Source organism: Phasianus colchicus, chromosome 1 (genome assembly GCF_987193195.1).
Source record: "Phasianus colchicus chromosome 1, bPhaCol1.hap1.1, whole genome shotgun sequence".
NCBI classification, from domain to species: Eukaryota; Metazoa; Chordata; class Aves; order Galliformes; family Phasianidae; genus Phasianus; species Phasianus colchicus.
Window position 1 is genome coordinate 62,919,139 of NC_143436.1, and position 21,590 is coordinate 62,940,728.

At 43.4% G+C, this 21,590-nt stretch overlaps 1 protein-coding gene across 9 annotated transcripts; it reads left to right on the forward strand.

The window, feature by feature from the left end:
* Nucleotides 1–1,009: 1,009 nt before the first annotated feature.
* Nucleotides 1,010–21,377, forward strand: BPGM (bisphosphoglycerate mutase). Of its 9 annotated transcripts, none has more exons than XM_090145605.1 (6): nucleotides 1,010–1,162; nucleotides 1,396–1,453; nucleotides 1,914–2,007; nucleotides 6,546–6,761; nucleotides 8,514–9,166; nucleotides 18,254–21,377. In XM_090145605.1, exons 4-6 carry the CDS (start codon nucleotides 6,721–6,723, stop codon nucleotides 18,430–18,432), a joined length of 873 nt encoding a protein of 290 aa, XP_090001731.1. In that variant the 5' UTR covers nucleotides 1,010–1,162; nucleotides 1,396–1,453; nucleotides 1,914–2,007; nucleotides 6,546–6,720; the 3' UTR covers nucleotides 18,433–21,377. The 9 variants fall into 9 exon arrangements, with proteins under 9 accessions (XP_090001731.1, XP_031445771.2, XP_090001736.1 ...); XM_090145615.1 differs by having other exon boundaries at nucleotides 1,076–1,095; XM_031589911.2 differs by lacking the exon at nucleotides 6,546–6,761.
* Nucleotides 21,378–21,590: the final 213 nt, after the last annotated feature.

Genomic DNA, 21,590 nt, shown 5'->3' on the forward strand with positions numbered 1-21,590 from the left:
AAACTATGAGGATTTTGATTACAGGAGCTTCTTTTGAAGATGGAATTATTAAGGAAGACAGCTCATATATCAAGTAGTGCTAAAGCAATGAGCTCAGGGTGTTCTGGAAGTTACTAGGTTTTGTGGCAAACACTGGATCTAGCTTTAAACAAAGGAACTATTGTAAGAAAATGTACCAAGGGCATAGAGCATCATCAGCAGAGAATGCTCCCGTTGGCCACAGTTCTCATCAGTCATTAATTTGCCTTTCCTCCCTCCATTCTGTTTTTTTTTGTGCTGCCTTGCTCGGCTCCTGGCCGTCCTTCGGAGCGATGCAGTTGCACTGCTGCCCAAGCAGAAGTTTACGTGCTGAGGAAGGGAGTTTCCTAGACTGCTTCAACTATAAACATTCCAGCTAAAAAGCATCTGCTACGGTCTGGAAGGGTTCCAGAGCAGAGACCCTGAAAAACACTGCCAGCTGGCCTGCTAGATAATAGCTGCCAGAAGAGCGGAGCTGTCTGTGAGAGCTCTAAACAGGACACGGCTTGGACTTGGAGCCTGAAATCATGTCGTTTGGCTGCTTTTGCCACGCTAACGAAATGCTTACGCTTCAAGCAAGCACGTACGCTTGCTTGAAGACTGTTGGAGATGATTGTATTGACTGGCCACTGCAGCCTGGCTGGGGCTCAGGTTGCAGCCTGGTGATCCGTGCCTGTGACAAAATCTGAGCACGTAAGGTGTTGGTAGTGCTGGCTTTGGAACTGCCGTTTCTGGTGCCTGTGGTTCGTGCCCTTACAGAGCCCGCCAACCGCGCCTGCCCCACGCTCGGAACGACACCACAGATCTGTGAGGCGCGAAGCAAAGGCACCACGAAGCAAAGGAACCCCCGCCCCCCCGTCCTTCGAGCTGCCCCTGCTTCCGGCCAGCGCCAAGCTGCGGTGCCCGCCCACTCGCCCGCAGCCGCAGTTCCATTGGCTCCCGACGGTGCTCATCCTCCATGGCTGCCAATCACATCCTCCACTTCAGCCCAGGCGTCACGGGCGCGCGGACGCCGGGGGTTTATTAGGCGGCTCGGGGGACACTGGTTTTCCGGCGGCGGGAGAAGGCTGTCGCGGGGTGCGGGTCGGGTTCGGCGTACGGCTGTAGCTTTGCGGACGGGCCGCAGCCTGCTGTCGCCCTCCGGGTGAGGCTGCTAGGATTGCGGCCGCTGATTTGATGGAGCCGCGGGGGGGGAGGGCGGATAACGGGTTGTGCGATGGGGGCAGTCCGGGGATAGCAACCGGCGGGAGGCTGTGGGGGCCCGGCCGCCCCTCGGCCGTGACGGGGAGCGGGGTCCGCGAAGGGGGGGAGCTGCGAGAGGGGTGGTGTGCGAGTGGGGCGGGGGAGCAGCGCTCTAGTGACCCTCTGTTTTCTTAGGGGAGGCTCGGAGGCAGCTGCATCGCGACGGGGCGGCTTTGTAAAGGGATCGAGACAGGTGAGCTTGTCGTGAACGCTAGAGCTTAAAGCAGTGCTGGGCTGGTTGTCGAGATGAGGGGTCATCCTGAGCAGTTAGCTCTACTCTGATGTGCAGAGCTAGGTCTCCATAGTGCCTCTGTGTTCTGTTTGGCCCTGGTCTGCTGCCTGCATCCTTCAGCGAGTCCTGGAGTTTCTAATAGTTTTCTGGGCAGTAGAGCTGCAGTAATTGCAGTCTAAATGAATCTTGGGGAGCAAATGATGTCCTGGGGCGTTAGGAGACAAATAACTTTCCTTTGTTGGAATTGCAGGAGTTGTTCATTTGCATCTTTTTGGGAGAGGGAAACGGGTAGCTTTCCCAACTCATGCGAGGGATGCGTGCTCTGCTTTCTTTCAGCTCTGAAAGCAAATTATGATTAGTGTAACCATTTGCACTTGTGGTCTTCGTGTGTGAGCATTTGGTGTTTGTTCCCTTCCTGCAGGTAACTAACTGAGAGCTCTGGTGCTCGGTGTGGAAAGAGTAGCTTTCAAGTCTCTGCTGGGATTTGTGTAGGTTGTTCCTTTGCCATAGGGAAGGTGAGTAGGATTATTTCCATGTGTTGTTGCTCTGAGGCTTTTCATTTAAATGCTTCTGTAAGTAGCCTGATATTTAAACAACCTTGTGATTGCCAGTTCTCTCTAAACTTGTTTCAGAGTGGTGGTTTTGCTTAGTTTTTTGTACAGCTGAACTGGAGTTTATTGTCCCCAGGTAATCTTAGATTTTAGGCCCAAGAACCCAAATGGGAGCATGTGTGAACAGGTGCACCTCTGTTGTTGGATCTTGTTTTTTGTATTGGGTCTTAAGGTGGCCTTGTAAATGACTTAATTTGTTCCTGCGGACAATTGTTGATCTGAATAGTGGTGTATTTGTAGAGACTGAACTTTTCTTGTGGCTGTATTTTATGTCGTAATTCATAGTAAATGCATCATAATTTTTAATTATATCAATGGGACATTGAAAAAAGTACTTTGACTCTGGATAGAAGTGCCATCTTGTGATGCTCCTTCTTGTAAACCTGATATCTTACAGTGTAGTTCAGTAGTCTATCTGATGTTACATTCCTATCTGTCACAACTAAGTCCTAGCAGTTGATGTCTTTGCAGAACCTGCAGATGATCATTGTGAGTAGTAAGCAAAATATACAAAAGATTTCATCTGAGATGTTGCTGCTTGTGTGAGATGACAGAAGATTGTCTGTAGTATTTACTGGTTGATTGTGTGCAGATGAAACTCTGGCAGTCCTCAGGTTTTGTAAAGCTACGCTGTAGCAGTGATTGGAAGTTACAGCTGAGGGAGCTGTTGTGTAGTATCCTTGTGAGAGTCTTCTGTCACATGGCAAGGCATCCTGTTGTGGAGCTGGTCAGTTTGCTAAATAGTGCATTGTGGTGTGCAGGGTGGTTTCCTTAGCTGTGGAAGTCCCAGGGTAGCAGTGAGACAAGAAGCTGCCAGCTCTTGCAAGAAACTGATGAGGCTTGGGTAGCCAGTACCAACCCTAGAAAAGACAGCTTTGGGAAGTGCTAGTGATGGCAAACAGGGACAAGAAGGGTGTGGCAGTTTGTGTACCCTGATTGTTTGCTGGAGTTTGCGTGGTCGTAGTTATCTAGATGGGATATTGGAAGCTCATCTTAAAGGCTGCAGCTCCAACTGGGTTGTCTCCTCCACCTACCAAGCATGCCTGCAAAAGGTGTGCCCAGGTGGAGGACCTCCTGCAGCAGATGGCTGAGCTGCAGGAAGTGGTGATAAAACTGTGCTGTCAGAAAAGATATGGAAAGAGGCAGTGGTTCCATGTGTGTTCTGCCATGAACTCACAGCCAGAAACTTCCCCTCAAGACCACACAGGAGAGAGGGAAGTAGAAAACACAAATACAGGTTTTACAGCAAGGACCAGCAGGAGGAAGAGGCTTTCTGTATTGTGTGAGGTGCCCCAGAACTGCTGGATTGTGGATGAAGGACCTGGTGTGTCAGGGGGGAAGTAGGTGTTGATTAAGTCAGCTTAATCTATCCTGAATATAATGACCTGTCCAAATGAGAAACAGCAATGGGTGATAACTGTAGGGGACTTTATCCTGTGGGGATAAGAGGTGCCCTTTTGCTAACCTAACCTGCTAGATTTTTATTTTATACTTTAGGACTCTGATAAACCTGGTTTGCTGGGAACTGATAGGGTCCCTCTGTCAGAGGAGAGGGAGAGCATCTTTGGTTACAGGCTTGTCAAGCTGATGAAGAGAGCTTTAAACTAAAGCTGCTGAGGTGGGGAAACTTCAGTCCATTGGACTGATTGGTTTGATGCCAGTGCCAGCAGCAGGTGCCCAGGGCTGGGACAGTGCTCAGAGGTCTTCAGGGAAACACCTGAGGAGCAACACAAAGAAATTCCAGCTACTTCATCTGGCAAAATAGTTTCATTGGGAACCCAGCTTATGTGCCTCCATACAGATCATATGACTTAGGGGGAAAAAAAAAAAGATTGGAAATCTTAGTTAAATCTCAGGGTTATGATATAATTGGCCTCAGTGAGACATGGTGGGATGACTCATATGCCTGGAGTGCTGGGAAAAATGTTATTTGGGGCTCTTCAAGAGAGTTAGGGAAGGAGCTGAGGTGGGGTAGCTCTATGTGTTAGGGAGTACTCTGTGTGGGGCTGAGTGATGGTGATGAAAGGATTGAGTGTTTCAGAGTAAAAGCCAGTAAAGCTGATATTATAGTGAGGGTCTATCATAGACCATTCAGGCAAGGTAGAAACCAGATGTAATGTTCTGTAAGCAGGTAGAAGTCTTATGATTGCTTGCCTTTCTTCTCATGACTGCTGGAAATGCAATACAAGGGAGAAGGTCTAGGGGATTTTTGGAATGTGTGGATGATGCAGGTGATGAGTGAGCTCACTAGGGAAGTCACCTGTTGTTTAGGAACAAGGAAGGACTTGCAGATGATGTGATGGTTGGAGGCTGCTTCAGGCACAGCGATCATGAAATGATCCTTGGTGAAGAAAGATGGTTAGCAGAACTCTTGCACTGAATTTCTAGAGGGAATTTTCAGCCTGTTAGGAGATCTGGTTGACAGAAGTCCTTTGGAAGTGAGTCTGAAAGGTGAAGGAGTCCAGGGAACCTGGACCTTTTTCAAGAAAGAAATTGTAGAAGTGCAGAAGCAGGCAATCCCTAATGCACTGAAAATCAAGCTGGTGGGAGGGAAGTCTGGCCTAACTGAATAGAACTTATTTGGGAATTCAAGGTGGAAAGTTTTATGATCTGTGGAAGGAGGAGCAGGAAACTATAGAGCTGTTGTCAAGCTGTGCAGAGATAAAGTTGTAAGGGCCAAAGCCCAGCTGGAATTCAATTTGACTGTGCAGTTAAAGAAGATTAAGTGATTCTGTAAATATATCATCAGCAAAAGGAAGATTAAAGAGAATCTAGATTACTTATTGGATGTGAGAGAGAATGCAGTGATGAAATTTAAGGTTGGGTTACTTAATGCCTCAGTATTTTTAAGGTCAGTTGTTTGCAGGATACCAGCCTTCTGAATTGGAAAGCTGATAGAGAGTGAAATGAAGTCCCTGTAATCCAAAGGGGTGACCTACTGTATCTTTTGAATATTCTTAAGCTTCCAGGTCTGGATGAGATTCCAACTGAAGGAGCTGGTGGAGGTGCTCACCCAAAGTACTTTACCATTGGTAAATTTACCATTGGTCCTGGGTAGCTGGGGAGGTCCCAGCTGACTGGATGTTGGTGAATGTGACTCTGATCTGCAAGAATTCTGGAAGAAGGATCCAGGATTCAGAGAATTGCAGGCTTGTCAGTCTGGCCTCAGTACCAAGGAAGGTTATGGAACAGATCATCTTGAATGCCATCACATGGCATGTGTGGGACAACTTAGTGATCAGAAGCAGTCAGTGTGGGTTTAGGAAGAGCAGGTCCTGCCTGACTAACCTGATCTCCTTCCATGACAAGGTGACCTGCTTAGTAGATGAGGTAAAGGCTGTGGGTGTTTACCTGGGTGTTGGACACCATTTGCCACTGTATTCTCCTGGAGAAACTGTCTGCTCATGGCAGGTGTACAGGTTGCTGGGTGAATAACTGACTGAATGGCCAGGCCCGAAGAGTGAGTGGAATTAAATCCAGCTGATAACCAGTGGTGTTCATGAGAGATCAGTATGGGGGCTGATTTTGTTTAACACTCTTATCCCTTATCTGAATGGAGGGTATTGAGTGCATGTCAGTATGGGGGCTGATTTTGTTTAACACTCTTATCCCTTATCTGAATGGAGGGTATTGAGTGCATGTCAGCTAAGCTTGCAGTCAATACTAAGGCAGGACTGTTGATCAGACTTGCAGAGGGGTCTATGTAGGCTGGATAAAAGGACTGCATGCAAGTATGTGAAATTGAACAAGAGTAAGTGCTGGGTCCTGCATGGGTCATAACTCCATGCAGTGGTATAGACTAGGGGAAGGTAGGTGGAAAGTTGCCCCCAGCAAATGACCTGGGGATGCTGATTGACAGCCAGTGGAACATGAGCCAGTGGTGTGTTTGACTGAGAAGGCTGATTATATCCTGGCCTGCATCAGAAATAGTGTGGCCAGCAGGACAGAGCTAGTAACTTTTTCCCTTCTGTACTTGACACTTGAGAGACCACACCTTGAAGCGTTCAGTTCTGTTCTCCTCAGTGCAAAGGAGTGTAGCAGTGAGTTTGGATGTGTGCAGAGAAGCTGGTGAGAGGATCAGGAAATGGGATTTAATAAGGAGTGGTGAAGGAATCTAGGGGTTATTCCTTCTGGAGGAGAGGAGGCTGAGACCTTGTTCTTCTCTCTTCCTGGGGGAGAGAAGAGGAGGGGGATTAGAGAAGGTGAGGTGGCTGACTCTCAATGAGTTCTTTTCCCAGGCTGTAGACATATCTGGGATTGCCCTGATCCAGGTGTAGCACTTTGCACTTGGCCTAGAACCTCATCAGGTTTACATAAGTCCACTTCTCGAGCTTGTTCAGGTTTCTTTGGGTGGCATCCCTTCATTTTGTTGCATCAGCTGCACCTCTCAGCTTAATGTCATCTGCAAATTTGCTGAGGGTACACTTGATCTCACTGTCTAGGTCTTTGATAAAGATGGTAAAAGCACCGGTCCCATGACTGTTCCCTGAGGGACACCACTCATCTCCGGCCTCCACCTGGACATTGAGATGCTGACCGCAATCTTCTGGCTGTGACCATCTGACCAATTCCTTACCCACTGAATAGTACACTTCTCTCTCCAATTTAGAGATAAGGATGTGGTGTGGGACCATATCAAAGGCTTTGCAGAAATCCAGGTAGATAACATTAGTTGCTCTTCCTTTGTCCACTGCTGCTGTCTCTCCATTGTAGGCTACTAGCCTGGTGAGGCATGGTCTGCCCTTGGTGAAGCTGTGCTTGCTATCTCAGATCACCTCATCTTGCATGTGCTTCCCAGACACAGACGTGGAATATATACTCCTGAAAAGTCTATGCTTTTAAATGTCTGTTTTGTAAAAATGAATGCTGATGTGGTGGATGCTTCCCAAAACCTGGAGTGTGTGGGTCTAACATATATTACAGATCTCATATTTAGGGGGACCAAACTTGAGACTCTTGGATTAAAGCATCTCCAACTGATTTCAGATAATGCAAGTTCCCATAAACATTTAAATTCTGGAAATACTAAGTTCTATGTACAGAAATCAGTCCTCAGACTGATTTTGAGAGTAGACTCTTAGAGGTTGGAAAAGACCACTAGGATCATCTAGTCCAACTTCCTAATCTAGTACCCAGTGATAATACTGTAGTCTTCCAGTGAGGGCAGTGTTGCATTTTTTCCCCTTTTCCTGTCCTTTCCTGTATATTCTATGGTATCTAGGGTCAGGGTGAACACATGGGCTTCCAGAACTGTAGTGCTCTTAGATGGACTTCTCAGATGTCACACAGTTGACTAGAATATGTTTGGCTGCACTGGAAGAGTTTGAGTGTTTAGTCCAACACACACTGAGGACAACCCAGAGCTCATTTTCCTTCTTCAACTGGAGAAGATGGATGCTGCCTAGACTTAGAGATGCATAGCTGTATTTAATGAGTTCAGAAAATATGCCATGTGTACTTACAGCAAAAGTAAAAACAATAATCCTAATGTATAAGAACAAAAAGGGAAAATGTCTTTAAAGTCAGGCAGGGGGATAAAATGATCTGTAAGATCAGTTCTGAATTCTGTGAGATGAGACTCAGTAGTTGTGCATTGCATCTCAGAATTGTTTTTGTGTGGAGGAAAGTGGTGAATGAGGAGGCAGTGGTTGTCTGAAGAAGAATGAGACATTATCATAAGGAGGAGTAGGGGAGAGTGTGAGGAAACAAGAAGTGTAATTATGGTCAGATTTCATTTGATACAGCTAATAAAATTCTGTGTATTGCAAATTCCAGTTCTGTCGTTTCTATTGCTCTGGCACAGACTTAGTTACTGTCTAGTACCTGCATACCATCAGAGGTGGTGTGGGCCTGGGCATGTCTTACAAGCTTGGGAGCTCCATATCATAGAATGGCCTGGTTTGAAAAAGACTGCAGTGATCATTTAGTTTCAACCCCGTGCTGTGTGCAGGATTGCCAACCACTAGACTAGGCTGGTGATATCTTTACCTCTAATGTTGTAATGAGTTACCACTCAGAGTGAGGGCTACTTCATGGTTGGGAACCACTGATTTGTCTGAGGTTCTCCTTAAGCATTTAAAGGAGATCTGTAGACAGGAATAGCTTGTGCAAATTAGGGTTGGGCTGGATGATCTTCAGAGGTCCCTTCCAACCACTAATTCTGTGCCGTCTACCGCTAATTAATTGGTGAGGTGGGCTTGTCCCAACCAACTAGGTGAAGAATGGTGTTTTCCGTATGTTTGAGGATGGAAAGAAATTGAAATACAGGACACCTCTCAGGTGAAAACATATTTAGTAGACTCATACTGCTTTGGTTGTTTTGATCCTGATAGCTGTCGGCTCTTTGCTGTCATAATGCATTACAAGTAATAATATATGTGGGTTGTGTTTGTATGTCTCCTTTTGCCCAGATGCCTCATTGTTAGATGCCAGACCAGTCATCTGTGCCAAGCTGCAACCAAAATGACTAAGTACAAGCTTGTTCTCCTGAGGCATGGGGAAGGAGCCTGGAACAAGGAGAATCGCTTCTGCAGCTGGGTGGACCAGAAACTGAGCAGTGATGGAATAAAGGAAGCTCAAAACTGTGGCAGACAGCTTAAAGCTCTGGGCTTTGAGTTTGACCTTGTCTTCACCTCTGTACTCAGCCGCTCCATTCAGACTGCATGGCTGGTCCTGGAAGAGATGGGCCAGGAATGGGTCCCCATTCAGAGTTCTTGGAGACTGAATGAACGCCACTATGGTGCGTTGATTGGTCTCAACAGAGCAGAAATGGCTCTGAATCATGGAGAAGAGCAAGTGAAAATATGGAGGAGAAGCTATGATGTTACTCCACCTCCCATAACTGAATCACATCCCTACTATCACGAGATATACAATGACCGTCGATACAAATGCAGTGATGTCTCTCAGGATAACCTGCCAAGGGCTGAAAGTCTAAAAGATGTGCTCGATAGACTCCTTCCCTATTGGAATGAAAAGATAGCGCCAGAACTCAAAAGTGGCAAAATGATCCTTATATCTGCTCATGGCAACAGCAGCAGGGCACTGCTCAAGCATCTGGAAGGTAAGGCTCTTCCTCTTTGTTATTTTCTCTTCTTACTCACCTGCGTGAAGTTTTGCATCTTGCTCTATAGCATGTGTTGCTCATCTGGACAATGTAATTTTAGATGTCTGTGGCCTACAAAGAGAAATGTTGGCCTGTTGGAGCAGAAATCAAACAGTGGGGTAAAAGAGATGAGGAACAATCAGTTTATTGTAGCTGAGGAGCACTACGTTCTTCATTTAAAAAAAAAAAAAAAATCATAGAATGGCCTGGGTTGAAAAGGACCATCATATCATCTAGTTTCAACCCCCCTGCTATGTGCTGGGCTGCTAACCACTGGACCAGGCTGCCCAGAGCCACCTCCAGCCTGACCTTGAATATCTCCAGGGATGGGGCATCCACCACTTCCTTGGACAACCTGTTTCTGTGATTAATATAGATAGTATCTTTCTCAACTGATAAGCATTTGTGGGTTGTCTGGGTTCTTCAGATTTGTGAAAATCACAGACTCCAGCATTCTGGATCTCCTCAAAGGGTGAGGGACCAGCATCAGCAGCAGATGCTTTCCCTTTCTTTCCCTTTGCTTTCCAGTGCTCATTTTAAATAAGTGTATTCAAGCTAAATTTTCTAGTTAGTCTAGGTGCAACCTCTTTCACTGTTTATTTTTTTTGCAGCTGTTTTGTCAGAAGAGATGAAGTCACAATCTGTTTTTTAAACAAGCAGTGCTGTAATGTGTGGAAGAATAAACTGTTTTGGGTTGTGGGAAACATTTGTGACTACGTTTGAGGCTTTAATGCTGATTAAAAAAGCTTAAAAAGCTTAAAGCTGCTGTGATGTAGAGTTCTGTAGAGGGTAGGTACTTGCTAAAACTTTTGCTGTGTTATTTCTATATACAAAAAATGCTTACCAGTCAACAGCTGAGCTAGTTGGTTGATTATCTGGGACCTGGAAAAGATGCAGCTTGCTGTAAAGTCATTGCTAGTTTCCCTTCCTTCCCACCTCTCTATAATGACATGACATCTAATAGAAGCAATTCTGAACTAGAAGACAGGCTGCAGTAATTTCTTCATGGATAGAATAGAATTTAGTGGCTGCACATGTACAAGAGCAACCTGTTAGAAATACAGTTACAAGACCAGATTATGCCCATTCAGTTTTCCCTGACTATAACCCTTTGTGTACCTCTATAGCTGTGACTGCCATGCACTTTTTACATTCAGGCCTGCTGGAACAGTCAGTGCTGCTGATGCTTTAGTAGGATTCAAAAGCCCAGAGAATGAGACACCTAGGTGGATTCTGGAACCCCAGAGGCAATGGCTCTTGCCATTGCTTGGATTGGAGGTTTTGGATTGCTTGGATGCAGGAGGAAGGCTGGTTCAGCCAGTTCTACTGATTGTGGTCAGTGTGATCACAGAATCATTAAGTTTGGAAAACACCTTTAAGATCATCTAGTCCAACTGTCCACCTACCACCAATACTGCCCACATTTCCAGGTGTTGAGCAGCTCTTGGGAGGCCACATGCACTCAGGTTCTGCTCACAGCAGAGTGGCCCATCTCTGCTTTCAGGTGGCTGTTAAAAGCCAGCTCAGCATTTGGGAGCAGCTTGGCTAAAACCTGTTTGCTGTGAAACAGTGGGGTTTGCTTGCTTCGCATGATTCTTCTCTCAGGTTTGGAATAACAGGATTTTAAAGTGACATATAGGCCCAGATCTTCACATGGTGTATTACCCAAAAGAACCCTCTTTGGCAGTCTGGTGTGATGTACTGTGTGAGGATGTAACAGCAGCTTACCATCACCAGACATTCAGAGACAAACTCTGTGTAATGCCCTGACTCAACTACTTTCTGCTCATGCAGTATAGGTTTTGTAAACATCAGTTCATTCTTATCTACACCTTCCCTAGTCTGAAAGTCTCCTGCAAAATGGTGTCCCTAATCCATAGAAATCAAAGGGCCTGCATGTCTTTACAATTGTCTATTGCATGCATAATCCTTTAAAGTAAAAGGGCACAGGGACCCCAACCGCTGTGTCTTCTACTGGCACCCTAGAAACTGAACTATGCTTGCCCAAGCCCCTGGGAGTGGGGTACTGCAAACTGCAACTTCTGTGGAAATCCTGGGCTATGTTTTGTGCAGTTAAGCACCAGAGCTTGAGTGGATGGCATCATCAGCAGGTAGCGGTCTCTGCATTGAGATCAGTGAGAACAGTGTAAGCTGAAGTAGCTGCCAGGATTTTTGTTGTTGTTGTGAGATGGATTTGAGTTAGATAGAATTCCTCAAGGGCTGTTGTCAGTACAAGTGTAAATAAAACATCTGAACAAAGCAGAATTTCTGATATTACAACCTGCATTTTTTTTTTTGCCCTTAACTCCAGTATATATCCATCTGGATAGAAGAGGTCCTTGTCTGTAGTGGTGACTTTCTCTCTTTCTCTCCCAAAAGATTGTGGACTGCTCTGGATCTGGACCTGATGTAAGAGTGATCCAAGCTTGCTAGCCTGCTGTTACTGTAGCACTCACTGTGAAGTGGGCTTTAATTTGTGTGAACTTCCTATGATAAGCTTAATATGTACTGTACTTCAGAGTAGTGTCTAGGCTCTTGTACCTCAGCTACAGCTGTGGTATTTCTGGCAGTGAGAAAACGGGCTTCAAATGCCTTGAGCATCATTCCTAAATGAGTGATTGGTTGTCTTACAACTAAGACTACTAATTGAAGCTGTAGCTCAAATTTTAAATGGCACTAAATGTTTTCATTTGACTTGATCTGATGAAATAGCTTCAGTTTTTTTGGAATGAAACTTAATGACTTTACTCAAAATTTTCTCATGTTATCCTTGAAGTTCATGTTTCAGAGGCTTTTCTTTTGAAACAGGCCTGTGATTCTCTGAATCTGAATGCTCTCCTTGTTGTTAATTGGTAAAAAAGAGCTTGAATTATGGTGGTTTTCCACTTGCACACACAAAAAAAATCAGAGCAGCAGAATGTCAGGCTAACAAGGGTTTGATTGTAGGTTTGGATTTTGCTTTTCTCAGTGCTCGGAGTAGACCTCAACAGGACAAATGTAGGATCTGTCTGTAGGATGTCACAGTTTGCGTGAGATGATTTAGAAGTGAAGCTGCAATAGTCTTCATGAAAACAGTGTTTAACCCAAACTGGATGGTACTGTTGTGTGCTCGATGAGAAACAGCAGCTGCTGAGAGCTCTTTTGTCCCTCTGTGCTGAGTAGAGTTTTCAAAGCACTTTGCTTTATTTCCAGGTGATCCATGCAATGCTAGAGATCACTGGCAAAATTAAGAACTGGTAAAGTAAGAAATGGCTTTCACTTCATGCTGTTAGGGATGGAAAAGTTCTTTGAAAGATTTTCTTCCTCTACTGACAGCTGTCTGTTTGCCAGTGCAAATATCTTGTTAGATCTCAGTAACCATTTTTGTTCTGTGACACTGCTAGCACTGACTGACCTATAACTTGCCTTTTACACAGTGCATTTTTCTTTCATGATGTACCATGGCTTTGCACTAAAAGCACTGGCAACAAGAAGTTAGAGCATGTAAAAATAAGTGTCAGACTTGTTTTGTTAACATTACTCTGAGTGCTGAGACTTCTATTGTATGTGAAAATACCAGTTGCTAGAATCTCCTAAGCAAGCTTCTTAGATGCATAGTCTATGTGCAGGTGATTTAAGTTATTTTATTTGATACTTCTGAGACCCTCTTAGCGGACTCTTCTTGTGAAGACAGCATTAGTGTAAAAGCTGTGTCCAGCTTGCATTGTTGGACAGCAGTATAATGGGTGCCTGGCAAAATGCTGTGCTGTCTTTTGGCTCAGTTTTTCTTCCGTTCTGATTGCTTATCTTTGAGGTTGGTATCAAGTACCTCTGGATGAGGTCTTGTTGAAGACCTAACCGTTGCATTCCCTTCCTGCTGAAATGATGCCATCTCTTGGATATGGTGTGGTGGTCACTGAGCCTTGTCATGCTATTATTCAGGGAAAAAAGTTGTTCAGGGGGGCAGGGGTTATCCTATCTGAAGAAGGATGTGGGTGTCCCACGCCTTGGGCTTGGCTGCTTGAGGTCACAGATAGGACAGTTCTGCAACTGCTTGTGGGCAGGATGGTGAGTGGGAAGGTGAGCAAGGAGAGTGGTGCCCTCAAGGGCTTTTTTTTTTTTGCTCTACTATGGGTCCATTAGTTTAAGTGCTGGAGCTGTGCACTGTGATTCCTGGGGCAGGCTTGAGTCCTCTTGAGGACTATCTAGAAAGATTGTTTTGCTGGTGTATGTAGGCTGATATTCTTAAGGAAATGCTACTTACATGATTGTGGTGCCCAAGGGCAGTTAAGAGAAATCAGCTTGAGGTGATCCAGCAGTTCTGCTGAAAGATATACTTGCATTCTCCTCTAATTCATCCTATTCTGTTTGTTTCTGCTGTTTTTCTTGAGCTTGAGCATTTGTATGAGCAAACTTGGCCTCTACGTTGGTGAAAACAGCAAGAAATAGGTTAATGGCTGTGGAAGTACAGCTGGAATCTCTGCTGAAGACTTCTGGGCATTTTTCACCTTAGATGTGTAGGTGACAGCTAATGCTGATAGTAGCAGATCTGATGTCTCTTTCAGTGCATTAAATCTTCAGGAGTTCATGGCAGGCTGTGATTTCTTGGCTGCATCAGAGTACTTTAGATTCATGGTTTGTTTCCCTACACAATCTCATTTGGAAGTGGCCTCAGTAATGACCACTATAAAATTCAGGCCATGAGCGAGATCAGTTTATGTAATGACACAGGAGGAAAGCTTGGCAGGCATAAGGGTGAAACAGATGTAGATAATATGCTGCAGCTGTGGCAGTAGCCCACCCGTCTTCCTTCTTGCCTTCAGATCTACACAGTGACATTAAATGATGTAGAGTTCAAGAGCCAAATTGTGACACTTTGCCTATTTCTATTTTACTGAAGGGAGTCCTCTGCCAGCTTGCAAGCAGCTGGTATCCATTTAAGGAGGGCAGAATCTGGTCCTGGGTGTTTAACTTAATGAAAATACTGATGCTTTAGTCTAAGTTTGCAGGAGGGATACAAGGAATTGATTTGGATCCCGACCACAGAGCGGCAGTTATAGACTGAGCCCTTTGTGGCTGAATTCAGACACATGATCATGTGTGTTCTGCGAGATGAATCATGTGGCTTCAGGTGTAGTTGATGTGCAAGGGAGGAGGGGTATCGCTATTCTCAGTAGCTGTTCACAGGATGGCTGAAGTTGGTGTGTTGCACTCTGGGTTCATCTGGTCCATGCTCTACTCAAACAGGGGCACTCAGAGCCCCTGTCCAGGTGGCCTTTGAAGATCTCCAAGGTAGAGACTCTGCAACATTTCTGGGTTACCTGTGCCGGTGCTCCACACAGCATGCCTTGTATTCAGGGGGATCCAATCGTGTGCTCCAGTTTGTGCCCACTGCATCTTGTCCTGGGTATCACTGAAAGGAGCCTGGTTCTGTCTCTGTACCTTCCCTTCAGGTATTTATAGACACTAAGATTCTCTGAGCCTTCTGGTTGTCAAGACTACAGTTCTGGCTCTTCCCTCCTTTCATTAGAGGAGAGATGAAATGCTTCATCACCTCAACTGTACTTGCAGCCCTTTGTTGGACTCTTTCCAGTATGTCCATGTCTCTTGTACCAGGTAACCCAGCAGCAGATGCAAGAATCTAGATGAAGCCTCACCATCTGAGTAGGGGGAAGGATCACCTCTTGACTTGCTAGCAGTGCTTTGCCTAATGCAGTCCAGGATACCCTCAGCCCTCTTAGCAACAAGAACATGTTGTTGGCTTATGTTCAACTTGGTGTCCACCAGGACTACAGTTCCTTTCTGTAGAGCTGCTTCCTAACTTGATGCCCCCCATCATTTCCTAGTGCCTGGGGCTGTTTCTCCACAAGTGCAGGATTTTGCACTTCATGTTGAACTTGATGAGGTTCCTGTTAACCTGTTTCTTCAGCCTGTTTGAGATCCCTCTGGGTGGCTTCAAGGCCTTCTGATATATCAGCTACTCCTTCCAGTTTCCTCACTTTCAAGACTAGTGAAGTTATGCTCTGCTCCATCATCTAGATTGCTAATGTAAGGCAGGCCTGGACCCAGCTCCTGGTATACACTGGCCTTCAGTTTGTCCTTAGACCATTGATTGCCACCCTCAAGGCTCAGCTATACACCCAGTTTTCCATCAAGGATTTAATCCAGCTCTTCAGAATGTGGTTGTTCTTGTGTTCCTCAGACTGTAAAAACAGAAGGAAAACTTAAGAATGGGTGAGAGGGGAAGAGAAACTGAACCAACTCTTGCAAGAATTGTGTGCTCATAATTAAGCCTAATAGGATTTGCCTGTTCAGGACTTTGCAGAGTGTAGGTATTTCAGAGCACTTTATGGGCTACCAGAGGTGAATTTTTCAATCTTGCAGAGTGTTGTGGAGAAATGTACTTTGTAATAAATCTGATCAGCTAATCCTAAAAGATTGTCTACCAGTGAAAGTCTCCTCACTGTATGTTTCACACCTTAAAAAAAAAAAAAGGCCTGTGACTGATCATCCAGTTCAATTAAATGAAGCACAAGTGAGCTGGAAAAGAATTCTGAATATGATTTTGAAAGCACTTTCTTCTCTAAGTTCTGTAAGATTCTTATAATGATCATATATCTAATTGCTTCCTACTGTACGGCTGCTATTAGGGAATAAGTGCTCAAGTGATAACATGGGAAGTATCTGCTTAAAGAATGGGTTGACTGGTTTTGTGTCCTGAAGAAGGCACCCTGAATGCTTTGGCAGTGTGTGTTCTTATAATTTTAAGTAGGCAAGACTTTAGTTTTAAACTTTCTCAGGGACAGACTGATTCCAGCAACCTAGTACCCTTCTTCCCATATGAAATGTAATGTGGTTGTGACACAGTCCAGGTCAGGTGAGGTGCAAGAAAAGGTCACTGTGCTATAGTTACAGCTCATGAAGTAATTGGATAGCAGCTTAGCTTGCTCTTGGAATGGCCAGAGTGGTAAGAAGTGATCTCTTTACTGTCTTCCTAGACTGTAAAGGAGTGTTCTCTGGGCGTTCTTCCTGCAACTGAGGAGTTTGTGTGGCAAACCTGATCAACATTTTGTTTCCTGAAGGAAAGCACTCCACAAATAGAAATTCAGAGGAGAAAACTAAGTGCTTGCTGCAACTTGTTTATCCCAGGCTGTACTCCTCCTGCTTTGTACATCAACACTAGTTGACATTGGTGTGGTCACTGTGTTCTGTAGATAGGGTAAAACATCTCTGAAACCATGTAGCAGCAACTACTTCTTTAATTCAGCTTTAGAAAAAAACCTTTAAATATCCTGCCTGCTGACCACATTCTGTGGTTTGCTTAAATTCTCCTGGGTGACTTCATCTGTTTTGTTTAAATCTGTATGGTTTAGTCTGGGAGGCTGAATTTGAGAGGTGGGCAGGACACTTCCTAGGGCCAAATTCCCTGTGGGTGCATGGTAACATTTGAATGATAAAATCTGTGTTTAAGAATCCTGAAAGTAAAGACTTGGACAGCTTGGCTGCTTGTTCTGCAATCCAAAGTTCTTGAGAAAAATGTTTGTGCCCTCATGAACAGATTCTGTTTTCCCCATTGACTTCTGTGTAGTTCTAAAACTTGATAGGCTCTTAAGTGCTTTTATGTAGGTCTGTGATTCTACTCGTAGATGAATTATTTACCCTTTTATATAGGGATTGATTAGACTGGCAAGGTATGTGACTTTTTTTGTACTGATAGCTCAATGCAAAACAGGTATAAACATCTTGCTCCTTTCTAAAATGAAATGCTGATTGCAGCTAAACTGATTACTCAGTCCAACCAAAACAGGAATAGGTCACTACAAAAGTTTTGTTTGTGTAGTCTCATAGCAGCAGCATAAAATTGTCACCTCATGATTACTTTTGTTTTTTGATCTGATGTCATACCACTGTGGCTGAATGGCTAGACTTTGCTTTTCTGTGTGTGTGTTGGCTCTACTTTTTCTCCTTGATGTGAAAATCACTGGTAAGTTTACACTCCTGTTCTGAGAGCCACCTGTTTTGTCAGCTGGCCTGAGAGAATTTCCTTCTTGTTTTTTAATCTGGTTCATTGGTGTTGTAGTTTTAGAAGCTTGATAGTACACTTTTTCTAAGAATGAGTTATTGAAGCTGCTCTATTTCACAACAGCAGACTTTCACTTTGGGAAATAATCTTTAATCATTGCTTCTTAACTGCACATATTTAGAGCTTATGTAGAAGCTTTACTTAAATTTTGGCCTCAAAGTTCAGTTGGACATTTGTAGAAATTTGTGTGTTTCATGTAAACATAATCAACAATTTTGCTGAGCTTAGAGCCCCAGAGTACTTTAAACAGGTAAAATCTTTCTCCACAGGTACACCTTAATAAAGTACAAAATGCAGGAAAACACTCTAAATTGTATAAACTGGCTTTTTTGCTTTTCTTTGCGTTTTCCTCAATTGAATGTAGGAATGAGTATCCTGTATGTAATTCTGGGGCTTGTACTGAAGACAAGATGTCTTAAACTTCTTTTTAGAAAATCAGTTGTGGGAAATGCTGTTCTTTACTTGCTTGCAACTATCTTAAAAATCAGTAGTTACAAGGTGTTGCATAAAACAAAACTTAAGAGAAAAAATAACCTTAATATCCTGTATCTTTAAAGAGGATGTTTGTATTGATTGCTTATCTGAGGCCTCTTTATGTTGGGATAATACACGTTGACTCTAATCCTCTTGTATTTTGTTTGTATGATTTGGGAAGATGTAGAAAACCTATGCTTAAAGTGTCCTATATTTTTTTTAAAAAGTATTCAGGGCAATTTCTCCCTCCTCAGTTCATGTGTATACCAAGAATGAAGAAATTGTCTTCAGGTTGCTGGAAATTCCCTCCTATAGCTGTTCTTAGAACACTAACCAAGTTGTGGTCTAGCTGGGAATGGAAATTGATCTTTGAATAGCTGCTACTGCTGAAGGAGGCTGGAATTATGTTCTTGAATGCTTTGAGACTGGATATCTCAGAAATAAGGCCGAGCAAATAAGCAATTAGAAAGTTGTTGATTGCTGTAACTCTGGGTTTTTGTCTTTGGCAGGCATCTCCGACAAGGACATCATCAATGTTACTCTCCCCACTGGTGTGCCCGTACTTCTTGAACTTGATGAGAATCTGCGTCCGCTGGGCCCTCACCGGTTTCTGGGTGATCAGGAAGCTATCCAAGCTGCCATCAAAAAAGTGGAAGATCAAGGGAAAGTGAAATCTGCTGAGAAGTAAAATCGCACTGGCTAACAAAGTTACTTTTGAAGTGTGTGATAGTTGAGTGATTTATTTATGACTGCTAGGTTGCACTGTGTGAAAATCTCAATTTCAAGCACTAAGTAATTAGAAGGGACAGTTGAGTCTGTTTGGCAGGTGAACCCTGTCTTTCAAAAACTGGAATTCAAATCTCAGCATGAGATTATGGATACTGCAAAAGGAAATACCATCATTCAGGTAATGGAAACTTGCAGGGCAGTCTCACTTAGATCTAGGTTTGATGATGGTCCACAAGTGGAAACAGTGGGGTATGTGATTGCCATCTACTAGACCTGATCTGTTAGTGGGGAAAAAAACAATGTACAGCACCATCTTACTGGACTACTAAGTCCAGGTTGTTACAGGTACTAACAGTGTTTTTCACTGACAGAATGACATGATTTTTCTACCAATTGCCATGCCAATTTTTTTCTGTATAAATTCTTTCAGTCTTTCCAAACACTTTCTATTGTATACTCTTCTTTCTCTTATTTAAAGGTTCCCCAAGGCCACTTCATGGTCCAGAGGTGAATTTTATAGAGATGCTTGGACTGTTAGAGCTACTGCGATCTTTTATTACACTATCATTCAATTTTTAAGGAATCTAGAAGATATCCCTCTTCCTGCACCATCTTTGCAAAACATTGCACAACTGTGTTTTGTTGGTTTGCAGTAATAGGATTTAACTCAAACTTTAACTGCAAACTAAGCACAAGTTTTCCTGCTCAATGTTTATATTATATCTTAGCCCCAGTAAGCAACCTTAACAGTTCTGGAACATAAATAACATGTACTAGAGATTTGAGAAACTTGTTAGAATTGTTTCCTTTTTACCTCAGTGAAACTGGAAATACGAAGCCCCTCTCTAAGCTTTTCTGAGTTGGAAAGAACAGACAAATCTGTTCTACAGTAATACTGCTGTGGTACTGTTGGTAGACCTCTTTGTGCAGAAATGCTGCATATAGGACATGTAAGGTGTATTACTAAATGCAGCTCATGTAGCTATCAAGCTTAGTAGTGAAGGATGTTTGCAGTGTCTGAAAGTGTTTTCCTATAAAGCTCTTCTCACACTCAGCTTGATTCCTATTGAGTGTGACTAGTGCTTTGGTACTAAGCTTGAACTGTGATTGTACTGTAGTGTGTTCCAGCATAGAGATGGTTTCAAATTTGAGAGTGAATTTGGGACTGTTGTTGCATTAATATGTAAATTAAATTGGCACAGTTATTCAACATTTGATGTCAATTACCAGCATCAGTAACACTTGTGTATGCAGTGTTTGAGCTGAATGTGTTTTCAGCACGGCCCAGCTACAAATCTCAAAAAGTTAATAAGTTTCTTTGGTATGATAGTATACACTTTCTAAAAACCTTTGAGTAACTCCTTTTTGCAGTGAGCAGCTTGGTAGCTAACTTTGTAAGTGTGAAAATGGCAAGAGTGACAATTTATGCTTCTAACACAAACTGGAAGGAGTCTTTCCAGGTCAGATACCAGCTCATGTTAATGTGACAGGAGCTCCATGAAAGATGTCTTTATTAGATGGTACTTTCTCTTACATGAACAATGCTTGGGATTTTCTTGGGTTTTGTTTTAGTAGCCCTTGCAATAAGAGATGAAATTACTTGTTTGTTTTTCTTAAGAACAAAGTTGGTAGTAAACATAAAGCTGGTAGGTTTCTTTTTCCTTTGTACAAGGATATTCATCTCTTTCTCTGAAACCCTGTTAGCAGCTTTCCTACTACTATATTTGTGACACTGCTTGACTTTATGGGTTTTTAGCTTTTTGTGCATAGTGACTCAGAGTCTTAGTTGATACTTGGTGTTAAGGAGTTACACTGATGACAAAACATACTTGTCAATGCAATGAGGGAGGACTGCTGGCACTGATTAGATTTTTCACTAGACATTCAATTATGTTCATTACCAAGAAAAAAAATTACTTTAGATTCATTAACAAGCCAAGCCTAGCCACATGTCATCAGTGGTAGCAGCGTGTGTCAGGATGTGGGCTTAGAAAGCATGATCATGTGCCCATATTCTCTTCTCTCTGTTGTGGTACTGTAATGTTGGACTTCTTGACGACTTGAGGCACAGGTGGAATCTATGTGGTAACAAATCCAGCGGAACTGGGAGATGCTCTCTAACAGAAGAAGAGCACTGATGTCTGATCTCTTCTGGGCTTGCAGTGGGGAATGGAAAGCTGTGTAAGTGTAAAGAACATTCATATTTCTTCACCTGGAGTGATGCAATTGACTGAAAACAGCCTTTCAGAGCCTTGGATGGTCAGGAAACAGCAATGCAATGCTTTCAGGTGGCACTGTTTCTGTAGTGCTTCTTGAGACAAGAATGGTGCTAGTGCCCTAGGAGGTTGGACTTCATTTGCTTTGACTGTGATTCCAAAGATGACAGGATTTGGTATGCACATCTGGCAGCAATACCACCTTGCAAAAGTATTGGATGGAACCAGCTGGAGATTTCATTCATCTTGAAGACTTTGATCTTCAAGATGGATTTTAACACCTTGCACTACTTGTTTCTAAATAACCTTGTAATTATGCGTGTTTTATGAATTAAATTTATATTGAAAATAAACCAGCTTTCAGCAGTTGCATTAGGAAGAATGTCTGGCCTTTGGGCATAACTACATTAGAAGAAAAGAGAATCTTGCTGCTGGTGGCTTTATAAATTGGTGGGTGGAAAACATTTTTCTCCGTATTTGAATATGCATCAGTGCCTCGAAGTCTTGTAAGGGTAACCAGCGTCTCTACAGTTGACATCATGGATGTGGTTGATTTGGATTTTCAAACAAATTTTAACTTGTGGTTCAGTAGCAAGTAGCTCTAGAATTCTCTTGAAAACCTTTTGTAAATATGATGGAGCTGACAGGTTCTTTATAACTCAATAAATGCACCTGAAATGGAATTTAACTTGGTCTCCGTCTTTCTTCCTTCTACTGCCTTCCACTTTGCTTCCTTTCTAGGGCTGATAGGTAAATAAAGCTGTGACCTTCAGTGTTCTGGAGCTCATATCAAGCAGACCTTGATCACATATCACACGGTCAGTTGGTTAAAAATAGAGCAAATACTGCCTCATCTTTGCATGCAAAGAAACTGTACTGAAAAAGAACACGTACCTGTTTG